Source organism: Sapajus apella, unplaced genomic scaffold (assembly GCF_009761245.1).
Source record: "Sapajus apella isolate SASKATOON/1434 unplaced genomic scaffold, GSC_monkey_1.0 scaffold24, whole genome shotgun sequence".
Classification (NCBI taxonomy): Eukaryota; Metazoa; Chordata; class Mammalia; order Primates; family Cebidae; genus Sapajus; species Sapajus apella.
The window spans coordinates 823,868-844,030 of record NW_022436964.1 but is presented as its reverse complement, the minus strand read 5'-3'; the positions used below and the strand labels follow the sequence as shown (position 1 = coordinate 844,030).

At 40.9% G+C, this 20,163-nt stretch overlaps 1 protein-coding gene across 16 annotated transcripts in view; it reads left to right on the top strand.

Moving 5' to 3' along the window:
* NTRK2 (neurotrophic receptor tyrosine kinase 2) overlaps positions 1 to 20,163 on the top strand; it is a 348,512-nt gene that overhangs the window by 55,777 nt on the left and 272,572 nt on the right. For all 16 annotated transcript variants that reach the window (XM_032290797.1, XM_032290792.1, XM_032290798.1 and 13 more), the window contains 3 exons: positions 2,256 to 2,561; positions 16,117 to 16,152; positions 19,094 to 19,194. In XM_032290797.1, the coding sequence (XP_032146688.1) occupies positions 2,256 to 2,561; positions 16,117 to 16,152; positions 19,094 to 19,194 (443 nt within the window). The remainder of the gene's footprint in view (positions 1 to 2,255; positions 2,562 to 16,116; positions 16,153 to 19,093; positions 19,195 to 20,163) is intronic.

Below are 20,163 nucleotides of genomic sequence, written 5' to 3'. Positions count from 1 at the left end.
ACTAAACTCATAATTTCTCATCATTTTGACCCACTCAGAGGCCTGAAGTCAATGTTATCTCCAAATGTTTGCAACCATTTCCAACTATATGTCCTTAAATCAGCACCTAACCCAAAATTCATTTGAGCATGGTGGAAGGAGTGAGTGGGCCCTGGGTGTGGGGATCTGGGCTGGAGGGAGGAAGGTAAGTGTGGCCTCTGCCCCACTGTGGTCCTTGTGGTGGTTGGTTTATAACACAGGTCTATGAGTGTATGTATCTACACATGTATGGACCTTATTTTGTGTTATGTATATATAGGGTTCCCCCAAATTATATTTAAATTGAATTTTTATAGATGAAATCACATATTAAAAGCTTTTGTTTTCCAAAGACCATTTTAAGGAGGCCTGTGAGAGATATTTGGTAAAGCAAACAATTAAACTTTGCCAATTTAAGTTTAGTAATATCACATTTCTTACAGTGAGGGACACTGTCACAACATAACACGTGCAGAGTTCAGCTGCACACTTGCTCAATTGAGAGGAATGTCACTGGTAACTGGAAATCTTTCTGTAAATTATGACAGTGAATTGGGCTCTTTTGTCAGCTTTACTTATTCCTAGGTAGTATTGTGGGAGGATTTACCTGGATACAAGTAAGAGGGTAATATCAGATTACCTGTTTTCTATAAAAATTATCCAAACTTGAGTTTTTCCCTCAGTTTTAGGTTAATACCTGTATGGTCACTAGGCTCTGAAAAATTGACTTTATCTGTCAAAGTTTAGACAAACAGCAGAAGCAATACATGCTAAAGAATATTAACAACTGGGTGGGTGCAGGGGCTCATGCCTGTAATCCCAGCACTTTGGGAGGCTGAGATCGGTTTATGACTTGAGATCAGTTCAAGACCAGCCTAGGCAACATGGTGAAACCCCATCTCTACTAAAAATACTAAAATTGGTCGGGCATGATGGCAGGCACCTATAATCCCAGCTACTCAGAAGGCTGGGGCACGAGAATCATTTGAACCTGGGAGGCGGAGGTTGCAGTGAGCCGAGATCGTGCCACTGCACTTCAGCCTGGGTGATAGAGTGAGTCTAAAGAAATGAAAACAGACAAACAAGAAACAGTAACAACCAAGATAACCATTGCAGAGACTCCACTCAGAGTGTTTGTCTGTTCCCTGGCTACGATGTCCTAGATTTTTTCTCCTCTTGTTTGATGAACACATGCAGTCAGGAAGCAGTGCGTGAGAGGGAAGGGCCATTGGATTAAACATTAGGAGACAAGATTCTTGTTCCAGGTTTGCCTTGCTCAGTAACCTTGATGAGGTCACTTAAACTCATTGCACTTTGGTTTCTTCATCTGAAAAAATGATGCTATTAGATCTCAAAGGTCTTTTCCAGTCCTTGATTTTGTAATTACCAATGTCAGACTACATTAAAATAAACAGATGAAGGATTTTAAATACCTTCACTCAGGATAAGTACTCTGTTTAAAGAGTGTACTTGATTATGTTTGTTTCCCCAAAGGATAAAGTGCTTTATATTTAAAGGTGAAATAATATCTAATCTGTCCACGTTTAGATTGGGCCCCAAACATTTAAAGGATCAAAACACTAGCATGTAGGATCTTAGCAAAAATGGACAACACTCTAATGAAATGTGATATTTTCAAAGGGTATTTACTATTGACAAGCAGTAAAAAATAATGATTTATTATACTTACAATAATTAATCAGTAGCAGCACATTTATTACATTGATCAGTTTGATCTGTTTTTGAAGTTTATGAGATCAGGGCTTCACGTAAATTTTTAAAAGTCGTTTTTGTTATTTGTTTTGTTTAGGAAAGAAGTACTATAAAAATTATCCATTATTTTAGTATTTTTGGCATTTTTGGTAATGAATCTATATAATATCAAGATACAGATATTATAAACCAAAATCAACTTCAAATGGATTCTTTCCACTGTCAGAAATCTCTTGGATCTGTTTGGAGCTGGTTTTCAATTATACTATTGAATAGATTTGAGAAATGACTGTAATGCATGGGGCTTAAGTAGAACAGAGAAAGGAGTCACTCTGAAGCTCTCTGTAGGGAGTTACATCCACCCTGATGATGATACAAAATAATGATGGATTCCAGAGTTTCTGGTCATGTGTTTTTCTAAGCCAAACAACGGTTGAGTAAAATTCCCTATCAATGACACAGACATCTCGGTGGGGAGAATTCTGAGCTTTCTGATGCTATTAACTCTCTCTTTTTCAATTTAGTTGCACCAACTATCACATTTCTCGAATCTCCAACCTCAGACCACCACTGGTGCATTCCATTCACTGTGAAAGGCAACCCCAAACCAGCGCTTCAGTGGTTCTATAACGGGGCAATATTGAATGAGTCCAAATACATCTGTACTAAAATACACGTTACCAATCACACGGAGTACCACGGCTGCCTCCAGTTGGATAATCCCACTCACATGAACAATGGGGACTACACTCTCATAGCCAAGAATGAGTATGGGAAGGATGAGAAACAGATTTCTGCTCACTTCATGGGTTGGCCTGGAATTGATGATGGTGAGTAACTGATGCTTTTGCATGTGGGGAGAAGATACAGTCTATCATTTACCTGTTGACAAAATCATGTATACAATAAACCATCTCCAAACCCAGTGGCTTAAAACTCCATTGTTTAGTCTTGCTCATGGATCCATAGGTCAGTGGAGTAGTTTTATTTTGCATGTACCTATTGCGGGATGCAGGGTGATGAAGCAGCAGTTACATAGATGTGCTTGTTATGACAAATGCAGAGCGAAAGAGGACAATAGCAAATATGTGAGGCTTCCTAAGGCCTAGCTTCAGAGCTGATGCACTGGACTGTCGCTTCAGTGTATCTGCCATTGGCCAAAGCAAGTCAAAGGGCCAAAGCCAAGTTAAGGGGCAGGGAGGGGTACTCCTCCCAAGAAGGTAATGAGGAAATTAATAATTTTGAACAGTTATCTGATATACACTGTATTAATAACTACTCTAGGCTGCTTGGGCATTTTATGATACAAGGGCTATTATTATTATTACCATCATTGTTGCAAGTGTTTAATGAGGTTTTGTACCCACAATGGCAACACCCATGCAAAACCACAAGCAGACGAACTGTGTTTAGTTGGGTCGTGATGTATTTAAGATTTATTTTCTAGCCCCCTATCTAATTCAAAATGGAGAATTCTGGTTTTTCATCCACGGATGAGAAATTAGTGTCTTGGACTGTTTTGCTTACCTGGGCTGACTGAGCTGAGTGATTCTTTCATTGGCTCGCAAGTTGTTTTCCTAGGAGTGATAATAGCACCTCTCTGATCAAAGGCTTGGATGGGGGAAAGGATGCCTAGCTTCAAGGGTCTACTCTGGGTGCAGCAGGAGCATGTCAGTGTGAGCTTTAGGAACAGCAGGACTAGTGTCTTGCATTTACCTGCTTCAGATGCTGCCATTCAGTGGCGTGTTCTTACCTTCTCAGTCTCTTTGCCCAAATGCTTGCTACCAGTGTGGCAGCTAACGCTTGTGTTTGGATGTTGGGAGCTGTACATGAATAGAGTTTCTCACCAGCATAGCATAGCTCTGAGTTAGTCAAAGTCATGCAAAGATGACTTGGGAGAGGGAAGGAAAAATAAAACCTGGGAGACTTGTGAGGCAGGGGCTGCTTGAGCCACATATACCTGTGTGGCTCCCAGGGTCCCACCACTGGCAAAGGTGATTTGTGCAAAGCCAGCTCTGCAAAGCAATAAATAAGAATGCAGTCCTTCTCATTACATGATAAGTTCCTATTATTTTGCTCTTCACTAGATATTTTTTTAAATGCACAAGGTTCCTTAGTATGTTCAAAATGTGATTTGGATTGTATGTTTTATTTACAAACAGCAGCCCTTCAGGAGAACATAAAACAAGCAATGTTTGGAAACAATACCAAGATACCCCTGGCTGTTGTTGTCTTTCCCATTAAATCTTCCTCTTAACTGAGAGTTTGGCTGCTTGGCTACGGTTGCTGTAGTAAATCTCTAGCTTGCAGTGCGCAGGAAGTCTCATTTGAGGGAATAACAGCTTCATAGTTAAATCCAGAAACACTGATTTAGGACAGTAGCTTTTTGCTTGTTCTTACATAAACTTTTAACTTCTGAATAATTTTAGATCTGCAGAAAAGTTGCAAAGATAGTATAGAGTTCACAGACTTATCATCATTGTTTTTTTAGTTAGTTTGTTTTGTTTTGTTTTTGAGACGAAGTCTCGCTCTTGTTGCCCAGGCTAGGGTGCAATGGCACGATCTTGGCTCATCCAAACCTCTGCCTCCCGGGTTCAAGTGATTCTCCTGCCTCAGCCCCCCATGTAGCTGGGATTACAGGCATGCGCCACCATGCCTAGCTAATTTTGTATTTTTAGTAGAGATGGGGTTTTCCAAGTTGGTCAAGCTGGTCTCAAACTCCTGACCTCAGGTGATCCACTTGCCTTGGCCTCCCAAAGTACTGGGAATAATTGTTTTCTGGTATAAGAATAACTTGATGTTTCTCAAACATTCCCTTTAAAAGAAATAATTACTTAATTTAAAAATACAACTTAAGCTAAATTATAAAGATATTTCTTCCCCTCCTTTCTATCTTCTTGCTCATGAATTTATTAGGTCTTTAAAATATTAATATCTGCTTTTAGAAAAGCTCGTTTTTTTTCTCTTTAAGTATTTACTCAAGTGTCAGCTATCGAGGAGTAATAAATGAAAGTGGAAATGAAGCAGACTTGGCCCAGGGTGATAGTGGATATAAAGGGCCCTAGTGGGCCATAAACCAGTGTGACCGATTAAAGATTGACCCCCCTTGGCTTGCGGATAGAATCGTTGTGGGTATTTATGAGACTCACAGCCATAGCACACAGATAATGACCTTTCTTGGAATTGCTTCCTTTTACTCTTAACCTCTTTTAAAACTAAAGAAAAATAAACAAATAGAAAAAAAAAATCCCCTTCTAGTCTAAAGTACATTCCAAGCTAAGGACGGCAGGTCAAGCTTGGCTTTATATTCCATCAGTATTTCTACTGTTATCATATGGTAATTGATGAAGAAGTTTAACTCTCACAAATCTTTTTGATAAGACATTTCAGCTACTTTCTCCCAGCTGTTTTGGTAAGATCCCCCCTTCCCTTTTTGATTTGTGATATTAGAAGTTTCCTGGCTCAGAAGGAAGCAGGCAGCTTGGCTCACTGTGAAGCTAGTTGCATTTTCCATACAGAGCCAGAATTAATGTGACAGCTCTGGTGTCTCTTAGAGTATGTGCACCTCATTCAGCTTAGAACAGATCTCTGCCTGGGTGCAGTGGCTCTTGACTATAATCCCAGAACTTTGGGAAGCTGAGGCAGGCAGATAGCTTGAGCTCAGGAGTTCAAGACCAGCCTGGGCAATATGGCAAAACCTTTTCTCTACAAAAAATACAAGAATTAGCTGGGTGTGGTGGTATGTGCCTGTAGTCCCAGCTACTTGGGAGGCTGAAGTGAGAGGATTGCTTGAGCCTGGGAGGCAGAGGTTGCAGTGGGCCATAATCATGCCACTGCACTCCAGCCTGGGTGAAAGAGCCAGATCCTGTCTCAAAAATACAACATAAAAAATAATTTTTTAAAAAAGAACTGAGATTTCCATGGGATGATCATTTTGCTTAGGAACTCATTTTCAAAAACAGAGAATAAAGAGTATTGAAAGAAGCTGAAGTATAAATAAACCAAAAGTCTCTGAAACAAAAATTAGTGAGCATGGAAGAGGATGGACCAATTGGATGTAATGACAGTCCTCATAACCTTTACTCCCACATGGGATGCAGACACTGATGAGGTGGCAAACACTCTGCCACCGTGCTGTCCACTTGGAGGAAGGATGGGGCAATTCGACCCCAAGCCAGTGGCAGCCTAGTCCAAGGGGATGCCAGTCACAACATGTGAGGATGTGAGGCAGGCATTAAAAGAGAGCAGCCCAGCAAACCAAGATTCCCGTGTAATGTCTCTTGAGATTGTGGGGGCCTTGCAGATCTTGCCAATTCCCCCTACAACAAGCTAATGTGGAAGGACAGGTGCTATCAGATCTTCAGATGTCAGCAGGACCCCAGTCACCAAGCCAGTGTCCTTCCCCATCTGTTAATCCCTGGAAGCCTGGCTAGTAACTGAGAAAGAGAAAAGACCTTCCCAGCCTCCAGACGCTAAATTGATCATTTTGGGTCCCACATTTAAGAACTGAACTTAGCTCCTGTTAGTTTGGGATTGTGTTTAAAGCATAAACTGCAAACTTTGAGCTTCAAAATGAAATCTAGAAAACCATAATGTTTCTCTTTTGAGCACACTGAAGAGCACAACTTGTGACAATCAAATACAGGAGTTTTGTGTTACTTTTGTTTTCCATCCTGTCTTTAAAATCAATTCAGTAGGAAAGATCTTCCCTGGCTCCCAGAACGTAGCTTCCTGCCCCTTGTTGCACATTTGAATCAACTGGGGACTATTTGTCTCTATTTTGTTTGATTCCATTTTTAAATACACCTTCCTGGGGCCTAGCTTTAGCAACTCTGATTCAGTGGCTCTAGGATGAGAGTTGGGCTCTGGCAGTTTTTGTTTTTAAGGTCCCTGGTGATTCCAATGAGCAACAAGGAGTGAGCCTCACTGCTTGGTATAGAACTCTGAGCTGTGTAACATTTTTCTGCTTATGATTGAGTGACAGGCAATCCTTTGGTCATTTTAAGCTGCAGATAGAATCTCAGTTGAGAAGTAGCATGTCCCACCTGAGCTAGAAGTGAAAACTCTGGATTTTAGCTCATGGCTAATTTCCTGTTCTCCCCAAGTTCAGGCTGGCAGTATGGGGTCAGGGATGGAGTTTGCTGAGGTTTCAGTGCCCCTGCTGCCCAGGTGAAAGGAGGTGGAGAAGGAGATGACAGGAAGTTTGCTTGCTGGTGACTTTGTGCTCTTGGGACCTGGGAATGTTCAATGCTGATGCACAGACTTTCTTTCCTGGATACCTTCGTAGGCTCTTGGAGATTTCTCTCTCTGTATTTCCCATGACATGAACAAATGTACCTCTGCTTCAGCTGGTACAAGCAACTCCTGACTCCAGGAAAGCATTTTGTGTTGTTGGGGTCCCTCAGCCCCTGCAGGTGGCCCTGTTGGCAGGAACTAAGACTCCCCACAAAGACTTTCTCCTGTGCTGCCTCTGGTCTGCAGGGGGCACTCACGGTCTCTTGTCCTCTGGGTGTACAGGTCAAGCCAAATGCCACCTATACCCCAAGCCTGCCGCTTGCTTTCGCCTTCTCTGGCAAGGGTCAGGCCTTGTCCTTTGAGCCATCCATTTGCAGGGAACATTGTTCAAGCTCTCAGAGTGGTTCTGTGGAAGCCCCTCGGTGGGGCGGTGTCAGAGCAGCACTTCCCCAAAGAAACTTCTTTATAAATTTTTCCTTGTTCTCTCCTTCCGAGGATCTCTTACACTCTCAAGGTGAATCAGACATTTCTAGGGACATGGATCCAGTTCTCAGCCAGCTCCTTTGTGATTTTTGCCTCTGAGTACCTCACATCCACTTTGGTATCAGTTACTGAGGCAGGAAGAGTCTCATTTAACATCCGTTATGCTGGAATCTAGGGATTTTGAACAATGTGCCAGCTGTCTTTGGAGGTATGAGAAACAGAGGGTCCTGGGCTACCCCTTGCAGTGAGTTATAACACTTGAGACAACATAGACCCTACTCTTAAGAAGGTGGCAGGGGTGAGATACAGGACGGTGGGAATAAAACACAGTCTCTTGCCCATATGTCAGAAGACACCCTGGTCCCCCATAAAATATAAAAGGTGGAGAAACACTTGGCCGCTTATCCTGCCCCCTGTTCCTCCTTGAGGTTGCTTTTATCCTGGTTGTAAGAGATCAGCTTCTCATTCCCAGGGATGGCCTTGCCTTGATATTAGGCAGGACCCAGCTGAAGTTATGCACAAATTACAAGTGATGAAGAACAAAGACACCTCCTTATATCTGCTTTCTTGTGGAAGCCAGTGAACAGAGAATGTTAAGTGGAATAGGTGGAACCTCTAAGATTTTACTTCTAATGAGATAAACTGTCACTTGCTCTCAGTTCAAATGACTCATTCAGATCTGATGTTTGAACTTGGAATCCTACATAAAGTTAGCCTCCGTTCTCCATGTTATTTCAAGGGTAGCTTTGGTGTAGTGGGAATGGTTTGGGTTCAAACTCAGATCTGATTGAGTCACAGATCAGAGTTCCATCCTCCACAAACTATGTGGCTTTGAGCAATTTTCTTAACACCTCTGAGTGTGAAGTGTGGCTTTCCCTCTCTGTAAAGTGTAGGATTCTAGCCCTAAGTAGAGGGCATCTCTGTGTCTACCTAAGGAGAGGCTAACATTGAGCACCTGCATGTCATGTGTCAGCCCCAGCTTAGAAGGTTTCCGTGAGGCTAAGCATATCTGAAGTGCCTGAGGCAGTACCTGACACATGATAGGCAGGTGCTCCGTGTTGTCCTCTTCTTAGGTAGGCACCGAGTATATGATAAAGGAGACAAACATTCCCCACCTCCCTTTATGTTTATGTCCTGTAGCCATTAGGGAGAAACCTTCTACCCAGAAATGCTTTTATCTCACACTAATTTTGCCCTTTCTTATCCAGAAGCATGGGCTTGCCCAGAAAAAGGACCTTGAGACTTTCATTTTACTACCCGAGCTTTCTAGACTTGGCCCTTGATATGATTTGCTGTGTCCCCACCCGAATCTCATCTTGAATTATAGCTCCCATGATTTCCACATGTGGTGGGAGGGACCTAGTGGAAAGTAATTGAATTCTGGGCTGGACTTTCCTGTGCTGTTCTTGTGATAGTGAATAAGTCTCACAAGATCTGATGGTTTGATAAAGGGAAGTTCCCCTGCACATGCTCTTTCTTGCCTGCTGCCATGTAAGACATGTGTTGCCTCCCTTTCACTTCCTGCCATGATTGTGAGGCCTCCCCAGCCATGTGGAACTATGAGTCAATTAAACCTCTTTCCTTTATAAATTACCCAGTCCTGGGTAGGTCTTTATTAGCAGCATGAGAACAGGCTAATGCAGCCCTTTAAGGAGAAACTTAAGTCAAAAATTTGATCTACCTTTCAGAGGGTGGGTCAATGTAAGATCTTTCTGCTGTCTAAGCTCTTTTCCCCCTTCTCCTTTTGGAATGTGGCCCAGAGATGTGCCGTTGGGGCAAAACCAATCTCCTGGCCTATCTCCTTTTTTGTAACTATGGCCAAAGATACCCTGATTCCAATATTGGGTATCTAGCTATTACTTTTTGTTTCATTGAAACATGTTTTCTGCTGGGTGCAGTTGCTCACACTTGCAATTGCAGCATTTTGGGAGGCCAAGGCATGAGGATCCTTTGAGGCTGGGAGTTCCAGACCAGCCTGGGCAACAAAGTGAGGCCCCATGTCTAAAAAAATAAAAAGAAATAAAAATAAAAATTATCATCCTCATACCCAGTGAGACCTTTTGACTCTGGTAAAACTTCTCAATGAGTTGTAAATCAAGGCTTCTCGAACTTTAATGCACATACCAAACTCCTGACAATTCTGTTAAAATGAAGATTATGATTCAATGGATTTGAAAACGGGCCTAAGTAATGTATTTCTAACAAGCCCCCCAATCAGGCTGGTACTGCTGGTCCATGGGTCATACTTTGCGTAGCGAGGATGCCCTGCAGAAGCTGGAGGAGCCACTGGAAGAACTGGTCAGGCATCCATCAAGATGACCTCGCTGACTCTCCCTGAGGATATCAAATAGCAATAACAATAAAAATATAGAAGAGATGGTGCGTAGAGATGCCCTCTAATTGGTTTTGGCATAAAGTCCAATGTATTCAATATGTGGCTTAAGAAGGCTTGGGAGAGTGAATAAAAAGTAGAGTGAATAAAAAGTAGGAGTTACAGGCACATACACACACACAGGGTGGGGTTATCTGAGAAGTCTTCAAAGATTCTCATGTATCCTATTTAGCTTACTGGCCAAAAAGAAATACTTGTCTAAGATGAACTTGATCCACTATATGTCTGTCATTGAAATTCAATCCTACATATAAAAGTCTCTTCATGAACCAGAAAGTGTACATGGAGACTGAGTGGAGATTAAAAGTGATGAAGCTTTCTTTTTAAGTAGAATTTGAGGCAGAAATTTATGGCAGAGAGATAACTTATGATTTGTTAGGAGGAAGAAACCTGGAGCCTTTGTTAGCATTTTCTGATCAGATAGCCCAAGGCCACATATTTCTATAAATGTGAACTCCATGTTGATGAAAAGTAGATTCTGTTATCAGAATCATTACCCAAATGATTTAATTCTTTGGCTTGGAACAAACCTAACTAGAGCACCAGGTGATAAAATACCCTTGTTTTAAAGCTTACCATTCTTTAGGCAGTGCATAAAGAGTGTCTCCATGGCCCACTCATTCAGGAAGAATGTCACAGCTCAAGAATGCTCATTCACACAAGCAGTGGGAGTTAGTGACTTGCGCTTCCTAATTCGGGAGCTCTTGTCTCCGAGGCGAAGTGCGCGTCAGGAACAAACTATAAATATTGGAAGAGCTTTTCCCACAGCTTCTCCTTCCGTGCTGTTTTATCGAAAGATTCATGACGTCTGGATGAACTAGAGCTCTCTGCGGTACTTAGAATGCCCCACACTAGTGGATTTAGATTTGGTGTACTTAGTCTAAAGAACGAGAGGAGAGGAAATTTCTCCAAATGTTATGCATTAAATAAAGCTCTCCTGGCTTTATACTATTTGTTCCTTTGGTCTTTTGTCAGGACCTGTTTCTTGTCCTGGAAGTGAAGGACAGAAAGTTGCGTCTGCTTTTCTGCCTTAAATAACTGAGAAGAGAATGATTTGGCCATAGATTCAGAATAATGATAATTAAGATTTGTACTTAAATAACTCCTTATATCTCAAGAGTACTAATGTTAGTTAATTATGCTTCCCAAAGCTCCTGAGGAGTTGCCAGAGCCAACGCTATTATCCTCTCCTATCTTATAGAAGAGTCCATTGTTACAGAAAAAGTGGAGACTCCCAGTGCTGTGTAGCAAATGAGTTTCTCAGCCAGAAAGGAAACACAGATACTGCAATGCCAATTTCAGGCCCTGAGTTCAGCCTGTCCTTCCAAAAGAGAAGAGGAGAACCTGAAAATCAAAAGACTGATCCCCCCACGAGTGAGAAAACACTGTCGACAAAGCAAGGACAGTTTATTTGAATAGAGCAAATCTTTTGTAATTGACTTATCATATGGAATTCTTTGAAATATTTTTCAAGATCACATGATCACATTAAATAGAGTCTGCAAATAGAATGGATAGAAAAGTCTTTTCTTTTTTTTTTTCCTCTTTCTTTTTTTTTTTGTAGAGCACCAGAGGGAGACTAAAAGTTTAAAGGAAGGAAACAGATGTGTCTTCCTGGCCTCCCCATTATTTTTTATCTTGTTAGCAGAATGGAAAATGAACCCTACTGTCAGCTACTTCTCTTCCCACAATTTATTTTTTTTTATCCTACAAACGTGTTTTTCCTTTAACTGTAGAGTCTTAACAGTTGAAATGTCATAAAGATGTTTTCTCTCTCATCAAGATTTACATAAAGTCATAAGATTATTCATGAGCTATAAGTGAGTTTAAAAGATAGAAATAAAAAGGCTTTATTTGAGGTGATTTTGCATGGAATTAGGAGGATGGTACAGTGCTTGGGTTTGATGCTGTTGGGGAAAGAAGAAAGTGATTCCATCTTTGATGCCTGGAAGCCCAAATGCCCTTGGGACTCATCTGTCTCTTGTTACTGCAGACCTCACTGGCTCCCTGGAAGCTTTGCCAGGAGTGTGGCTGTGGCTGTGCTACAGTCGTTACTGTTCTTTTATTATTTTTTCAACTTGTATTTTAGAATCAGGGGGTACATGTGCAGATTTGTTACATGGGTCTATTATGTGATGCTGAGGTTTGGGGTATGACTGAACCTGTCGCCCAGGTAGTGAGCATGGTATCCAATAGGCAGTCTTTCAGCCCTCCCCTCATCCCTCTCTCTCCATCCTCAGTAGCCCATTCGGGGCACTTGAGGCTGCACCATGGACTGGCTACTCCCTTCCTGTAATTCTTGACAACATTCCTTAGGTCAAGAACAAAGTGAAGGGGAGTATGGCAACTTAGGATGCTCAACACATTCTTCAGAAAACAGGATTTTGCCATCAGATGAGCAGATATTGGTACTTGGACCTCAACCTCTTTCAGCTGGGGAGGAGTTGCAGCTTTTATATCCCAGTGAGCTGTGGGGGTCAGACAGTCTGCTGCTTATTTGGAACTCCAGTGGTTTGAACAGAGTTCCTGGGTTTTATTATTTTATTCCACTGACTCCCAACATGAAACTGTAGGGCTTGATGCTGCCTCTCCCTACCTAAATCTGAGATTTCTGATTTGATGAGCGCTACTAGGATAGCACCCAAGGAATCATAATAACCCTTTCCAAAACCTATTTTCAGGGCATGGCTCAAGTCAGATACAGCTTATTTGTCTTTCATTCATTCTCTTTTCCTCAGATTTTTTTTTCCCCCGTAGCTAGTGTTTGTCTTTCCTCAGTGACCTTTTAGTTCTGCATATCACCAACAGGGGTTCCTATCTTTAGCATTTAAGTGTGCAACAGTATGTAATGAAGGAACCATTTAGAAATTAGACTTAAAAATGCAAGACATTTGCAAAAATGACAATTGCCAGCAGTCTAAAAAGGAAGTGGTATATTTTTTTCTGTCTGCATTTAAAATGATGGTAATAATGACCTTACTGTTGGAATGTAAATATCATGGAAGGTTTTGCTAAACTAGGAAGTTGTTAGAAGTGAAATACTTGATGAGCTGGGGTCAGCTGGAGTAATGTGACCCTTGATTTTCATAAACATTAGGTCTGTGCATCCTCCTATGTGCTAGTTTTCCTAAACCTTTGTATACTGAGAGGAGTTTATTTGTTGTGGTGGGTAGACCCTTGTCAGACGTAGTGCAGTATGCTTGGGAGAAATAAAAACAACTCTGTTATAGTTTTTCTCATGTTGTCTTTCCAAGAGTTTTGTAATCTTACACTAAATTTGGCTACTATGGACAAAAGTAAAGTGATAGTACTTGTCATTCATCTGGGAGAAGGAAGTTAGGAAAAAATAGTGCTTTCCACAAAGTTTAGATATGCCTAAGAGATTTGCTGGTGAACTTGATAGGGAAGGCATCCACAGATATGAATCATAAGTCTAGATGGACCTGACCTATTTTTTTATCTAATTAAATTAAATTAATTAATGTATTTATTTTTGAATCAGAGTCTCAGTTTATTGCCCAGGCTGGGGTGCAGTGGTGTGAACCCAGCTCACTGCAACTACTGCCTCCCGGGTTCAAACAATTCTCGGGGCTTAGCCTCCAGAGTAGCTGGGACTACAGGCAGGCGCCACCACGCCTGGCTAATTTCTGTATTTTTAGTAGAGATGGGGTTTCACCATGTTGCCCAGTCTGGTCTTGAACTCCTGAGCTAAGGTGATCTGCCCGCCTCAGCCTCTCAAAGTGCTGGGATTACAGGTGTGAGTCACCACTCCCGGCCTGACCTACTTTTTAGATTATGGGCTAATGTCTTTATTTACAATTGGACCCCAAATTTTCCATACCCGACATTTATTACAGTGAATAGATTTGACGTTCTTGGATCTTCCTAGGGGCTTTGTGTGGGTAGTGTGTTTGGGTGTTCCCATTCTGCAACGTGGCATATTAAACCTAGATGTCATTCATAGTCACTGAGGCCGTTTAAATGTGTGGCTGAGATAAATCTAGCTCTGAACCTTCAGTTTTTTAACTTTCTTATGGAATGGTAGGTGTAAAAGTAATGGTGACTACAGGCCCTTCTCTCACATATGTGGGGGTTCATGAGGGCCTGAGAACAAATCAGTGACCAACTCCTCCCAGGGTAAGCGGTGAAAGCCCCACAGCCAGAAAAAACCCTCAGCATGGGCAGATGGAAGGCATTTGGCTGGAACAGTCTCAGTTTTTAAACTTCTAAGCACATTGTCTGAGGAATCCCCTTAGTCCCTGGCAGTCTGGGATGGTTGGCCACCATCCTGCAAATGAAGACCCACACACTTATATCCAAATATTTAAAAATTATAAACTAAGTCAGTGACCTGTGAATTGTGAGATAGAGTAGGTTCCACCTTCCTGCAAGACAAATATACAGTTATGATGATGTGGAAGGCTGGATTTGAAAATCTCAGACTGTGTTGAGAGGCACGTTGGGAAGAGGGATGAATGAGATCTTCTAAATAATGGATTACCGAGCAGTTTGAAGAATGACTTGCTGTCTTGTGCTTATAGAATGTTTCCTTCAGCAGGGTTAGTAAGTTCCGATGGTGAAGGGGGACACCACTTGGTCTAGGGCTTTTATAAAGGGAAAGGACTTCAGAGGACAACTGAGTCCCCTGCAAGTGACATCAGGAGTGCAGCCACTGGGACTTCTTGCTGCTGCTTTATTCATTGAGTTACCCCTCAAAGCGCAGAGAAGCCTTCAAGACTCTTCTCTGAGTGTTATAACAGTTACAAACAATCATGACAAGACATTCACATATAGTAACCCAAAATTACTTTGAAATGGTTTTTGGGATAATAAAACTTCAAAATATTAAAATTTACTAGAATCAAAGATTTTGCATACATTGCTACAGTGCTATCACATGTAGCTGCACAGGGTGTGCACTGCACAATTTCCCATCACATGTGGCTGTACCCATGCACAGGATGTATATGGCACAATTTCACATGGACTACAATATGAAAGGCGCCCCCTAGAGTTGTGCAAAGCATACACTATACAGCAGTATGCAGCATTCCTGGATGGAAGTACACAGCCATTCATTTCATTTTTTTTCCCTGCTAAAATAGATATTTTTCTAGTTGAAATGCGTTAGAATTCTAATTTGAACATCGGGGCCACTTTTATTTGGTTCTTCATTTGGACTAACCTTGATTATTCTCTGGGGAATGCATGAACAGAAAATTGGCTCATTTCACTTTACTTTAATGGCATTTTCCTGCTAAGGGTTCAGAAGTGAAATGAAAACTGAGTAAGCTTTATGGTTTACAAGTTTTACTGTCTCACATGGCAAGTGAGGACTAAAAGCATAGGAAATAGCTTTGGAAATTCATTTTGCAATCACTTAAATGTTAAAACAAAATTTAATTTTATTTCCAAGTAGACTTTCATGTAGAGACCCAGTTAGCGCTGATTGGAGAATACGTAGCAAATGTTTTTGTTACCAGCTTTTGTTGATGCTGAGTTAAAAAAAAATGTTTTTGGCAAGTCTCACAGAAATACCTTAAAGCAGAATATTCTGATCATCTTGGTGACTACAGAGCCATCCCCCCCCAATTAAATTGATAACTTTCATATTTCTTTCTGACATCCCATTTTTATTTTATTGTACTTTAGGTTCTGGGGTAATGTGCAGATCATTAAGTTCTTATATGTCAATGATTTCAATAGAGGAAGTACATTTTATTTTTCTTTGTTGTGTTCGGGCATGAAAAAAGGGTTTCTTCAACCTTAAAAACTCCCCTGAAGACTAGGTGGAGTCTAAAATTATGCTTTAGATAGCATTATGCAGTGTGGTTAACAATATGCTCCTGAATGCAAATGGCCCTGCTATGCACTTGACAGTTACCCTCAAACCATTAGAAAATAACAAAAGTGGTATGAAAATTATCTGTCTCTGGAATAAAAATACCAAAACTGCAATTGGAAATGGCCAATTGTATAATAGAAACAGTACCGAAAAAAAAGAAAAATGATAATAATTCATTGATTGCTGAAGGTTTCTCAAAGCAATTTGCAGGTTTTTTTTTTGGAGGGATGAAAGTTGGAGAACTGGGGAGGGGAGCGGAGTTAATGAGAAACAACTCAAGAACTTCAAGATTTGTTTACCTGTCATGTAAAAGCAGTTTATTAAATTGCAAAACTTCAATGTATGTTTAGTTCATTTTAGTTGGCATAGATTAGTAATTTTTGACTCCAAAATGCATACTTACAAATCTTTGTTCTGTTTTACTTTTTAGGTGCAAACCCGAATTATCCTGATGTAATTTATGAAGGTAGCTATCATATTTTCTACTTGGTATTTTTTCTCAAGATGTTTGTGTGTAGTGGAATAAATCAGCTGAAAGAAGATGTCTAAGCTCAGTTAAATATACACTTTAAGCATTACATAGGCCAAAATAATATTTCAAAAATCATTCAATATTGATAGCCATTTTCCCTTGACATTTATAATGCCTGTAAATAGCATTTTCTCTCTTATACTCTGTTCTTGGAAGTAGTAGTAAATCCGTCCCATTGGCTGTAACAGACATCGTTATTTCCTTAATTGGGAACTAATTACCTGTTTAAAAGCCATGGCTACCAAGAAAAGGGAGGTATATCAGTTTCTGGCTATGACAGTAAAGCCAATTCAAAATGATGCTTCTTGTATAATGAAGGCGTTTGGCTCACAGACAAGAACCGCAAAGGCAGGGCTTGATTTAGGGTTGCTTATAGCAGAGCTCCACCATGTCATCAGGGACCCAAGTTCTCTTCATTCAACACTTTTTTTGCCCACCATCCCAGCTTCACTGAGGGCTGGTCCCCTTATGGTTACAAGAGAATGTTGGGGATGGGGGGATCTGTTGCCGTTCACATGAATGGGAGAAAGGAAAGTGCTTCTGAAGGTGTCCCAGAGGAAAGAGGACTTCCCAAGAGACAGGAGACAAGCCCTCTTTGTATCCAATTCAAGGCCTGATCGGTTGGTTTGTAGTCCATTCTTGCCCTTATTACTGACAAGAGGAATAGATTAACCTTTCAGTAACTACATTCACCCCCAGAATTTAAGTCAGCTTCCCTGGAGGTGAATAGGCTTAAACCCCTTGAAAAAAAAATGAGATTTTCTCAGGAATGTGCAAGGAAAGAAATCAAAGGACAGTGGCATGATCTCTGCTCACTGCAACCTCCGCCTCCTGAGTTCAAGTAATTCTCCTGCCTCGGCCTCCCAAGTAGCTGGGATTACAGGCACCTGCCACCACACCCGGCTAAGTTTTGTATTTTTAGTAGAGACGGGGTTTCACTGTGTTGGCCAGGCTAGTCTCAAATTCCTGACCTCAGGTGATCAGCCCACCTTAGCCTCTCAAAATGCTGAGATTATAAGCACCTGGTCTATATTAGCTTTTGATGGAATATCTCATCTTTCCTTTGCTGTTTTGATTGAATGCCAAGGATGTTTCCCTAGGTATGAAAACCCATATTTAACAGATTTCCAAGCCAGGAAGCCACTGTTTGGGGACGTGGCAGCCTACATTTTAAGACTTGGCTTGAAATTTAGGAATGATTAGAAGATTGAATAAAATATTATATTTATATATTTTTCTATAAAATAATCTGTTCTTTAATTTTATATTTATGTAGTGATTGATATTCTTTTCTATAAAATGAGCCTGCCTGCATGTTTATTGTATGCGTGTGTATTTAACTCAAGCTAATTTTAACTACTGTCTTTACCTGCTTGTGCATGTTAAGCATTTCTTCCAAGCTGTGGTTTGGTTGATTTTTTTCCACCTGATTTGTGTGTTGTTTTTGTTTGTATTTGTCCTGATACAGTTTAAAGGAAGAGTGCCTCAAATTGTTTCCTAGAGAAATACGTTTGAATTGTGGTTTTTACATCTTACAATTATATTTTTGACCCTTTCCCAGTTACTTAAAGACTTTAAGAATGTCATCTTCCTGTTACCCCCAGATCTCACTTTGGATCTTTGGGCCAAAATGTCATGATATTAAACTATAGACACTTGAATGATTTAAATTTTGCAGGTGTAGTTGGCTACAATATGAAGAGAGAAAACTAGACTTATAAATGATATCTGTTAGTGTTTAAAATCAGTAAGTTTTAAGACATTCAAAAGGAAAATGATGAGAATGTAGTTTTGGCATTAAGAATGAAACAGCAAACACATAGAAAATAGATTTTTTTCTGTTATATTTTATTCACAAAGGGATACTTTGCTAATAAAAATACAATTTAAATTGATTTCCCTGAGGCCAGTCTGATGATTCTACCTGGAGAAGTTTAGCTGGGGCAGCATTGACGAGGTTGAAGGCAGTGTACCTATTGAGAATTAGGTACAAACGTTGTAAACCACATTGTTTGCAATAAGTTTGCCAAGAGTTTTCTGAGACCTTTTGTATGTGATATTGCTAATAAAAACTTTGGCTACCCATGAAAAAAAAAATCAGTCATTATTTCTTTCCTGACCCATGTAGACTAAAATCAATCCAGAAGGCAGCAACGGCATTTGTGACTTGGTGAAATGAGAACAGAGTGTTAACAATGCCAAGTATTGTTCGGGTCTACCTTTTAATCATTCTGAAACTGAGATATTGGCACTTCAGAACTCTTCAAAAAAGTTTACATGTGTATCCAAGTTTCATAATGATGCTTGTTCCACGTCTCCTCTTATGTCTCTGCCCTTGGCACAAATTAGTTGCACCTGCCCTGAGATTGTTGAGCACCTGTGTTGCTCATTTCAAGTCTGGGGTAACATGTGGGTTCTGCCATCTTCTTGCCTTCTCCTAGTCATTTAACTTTCCTTCACTGATATTCTTCAGCTGTGAAATGGGCAGTTGTGTTCTGTCTCTAAAGACCTTTCCAGGTCAATAAGTCTATGACTCCTAGATGATTGATTCCCTGTCATGCTTGTTTCAGATATGCCATCCATAAACAGATATATGCTTATGTGCAAAGAAAAATCCCTGAACCAGGTTTAGGGCTGACTAACAAGACAATGATGTAAAGTTCTGGGTTGAATAACATGTGGGCGTTGTGCAATCTCAGCTCAGCTGTGAATTGAACTCAGCAGCCCGGTCACGTCCCTCCACAGCCAGGCTGTCGGGGGTTTGGAATCTTTGTGATTTGTCTTACTTTGTTCTGGCTCTTACTTTGGCCTTGTGTTTGTTGGCAGCCTAACGACAGCTTCATGTTCTTTCTCTTTCCCTTTTTCCCCACTTAAGATTATGGAACTGCAGCAAATGATGTCGGGGACACCACGAACAGAAGTAATGAAATCCCTTCCACAGACGTCACTGATAAAACCGGTCGGGAACATCTCTCGGTGAGTGGGATAAATAGGTATCTGAATTGGCTTTGAGCATTTTGGATGCTTCCATGTTAGAGGAATGTAGCTGCTTTGATAAGACATTTTTATTGTTCATATGTAAATAGGGTGTTAAAGGTGGGAGGAATTAATAACAATGCTTTAAAAAAGTGATACAGGTGTTATATGGCCTTTGACTTATTTGCTGCTTTTGTGCGCCACTTTTAGATGTTAGTGGCTGCTATTTCAATTATCTGTGCTTTAGAAGGGTATCACTAGAAGAGCAGGAAACCAGCTTTATAATTCATGGACTACACCTTCATACCTGTCTCCTTAAACTTTTAGTAAAAGTTTGACTGCTCACCAGATGTAGCAGCTTGTGGAAGGGACTGGCAGTGGAGGGGATATAATAATATGAATGAAATTAAGATTCATCGTTTAGAATACATCAGAGATCCTAGAAGTGAATATTAGCACCTCAAATACAAATAGAAGCAGAGCAATGCAGTACAAAGATAGAAGTGGAGAAGCAGGTGTTTTGTTCCTTGCAGCTGGGACACTCAGAGGAAACTTTGTGGGGCAAGTGATTTTTTGTGTGGCCTGTGCAGGAGGGTTGGGATTTGGACATACAGGAATGGAAGGGAAGGGCATTTGGGGGGGCGTGTGAACAGGAGCTTGTAGATGGCGAAACACAGTGAAGGCGCTTAATTGGAAGGTAAGGCGTGTGCAGGACGGCAGGGTTGGAGCTATAGATTGTGGCCAGATTGTAGGTCTTGACACAGAGTCTCAGGTGTGTAGGTTTATGACTCAGTGAAGAGCCATTGAAGAGGGAAGTCACAAGATCCCAGGGGTCTATGATGGGACTGGTCTGTCAGTTGCTCTAGTCTGAACCCAACAGCTTCCTCCAGTTGTTTCTTTTCCTCGATGTCATATGCACACAGCGCTTCCTGTGAGCTCTGTCTCCTTGTAAATCCCAAATATGTCCAT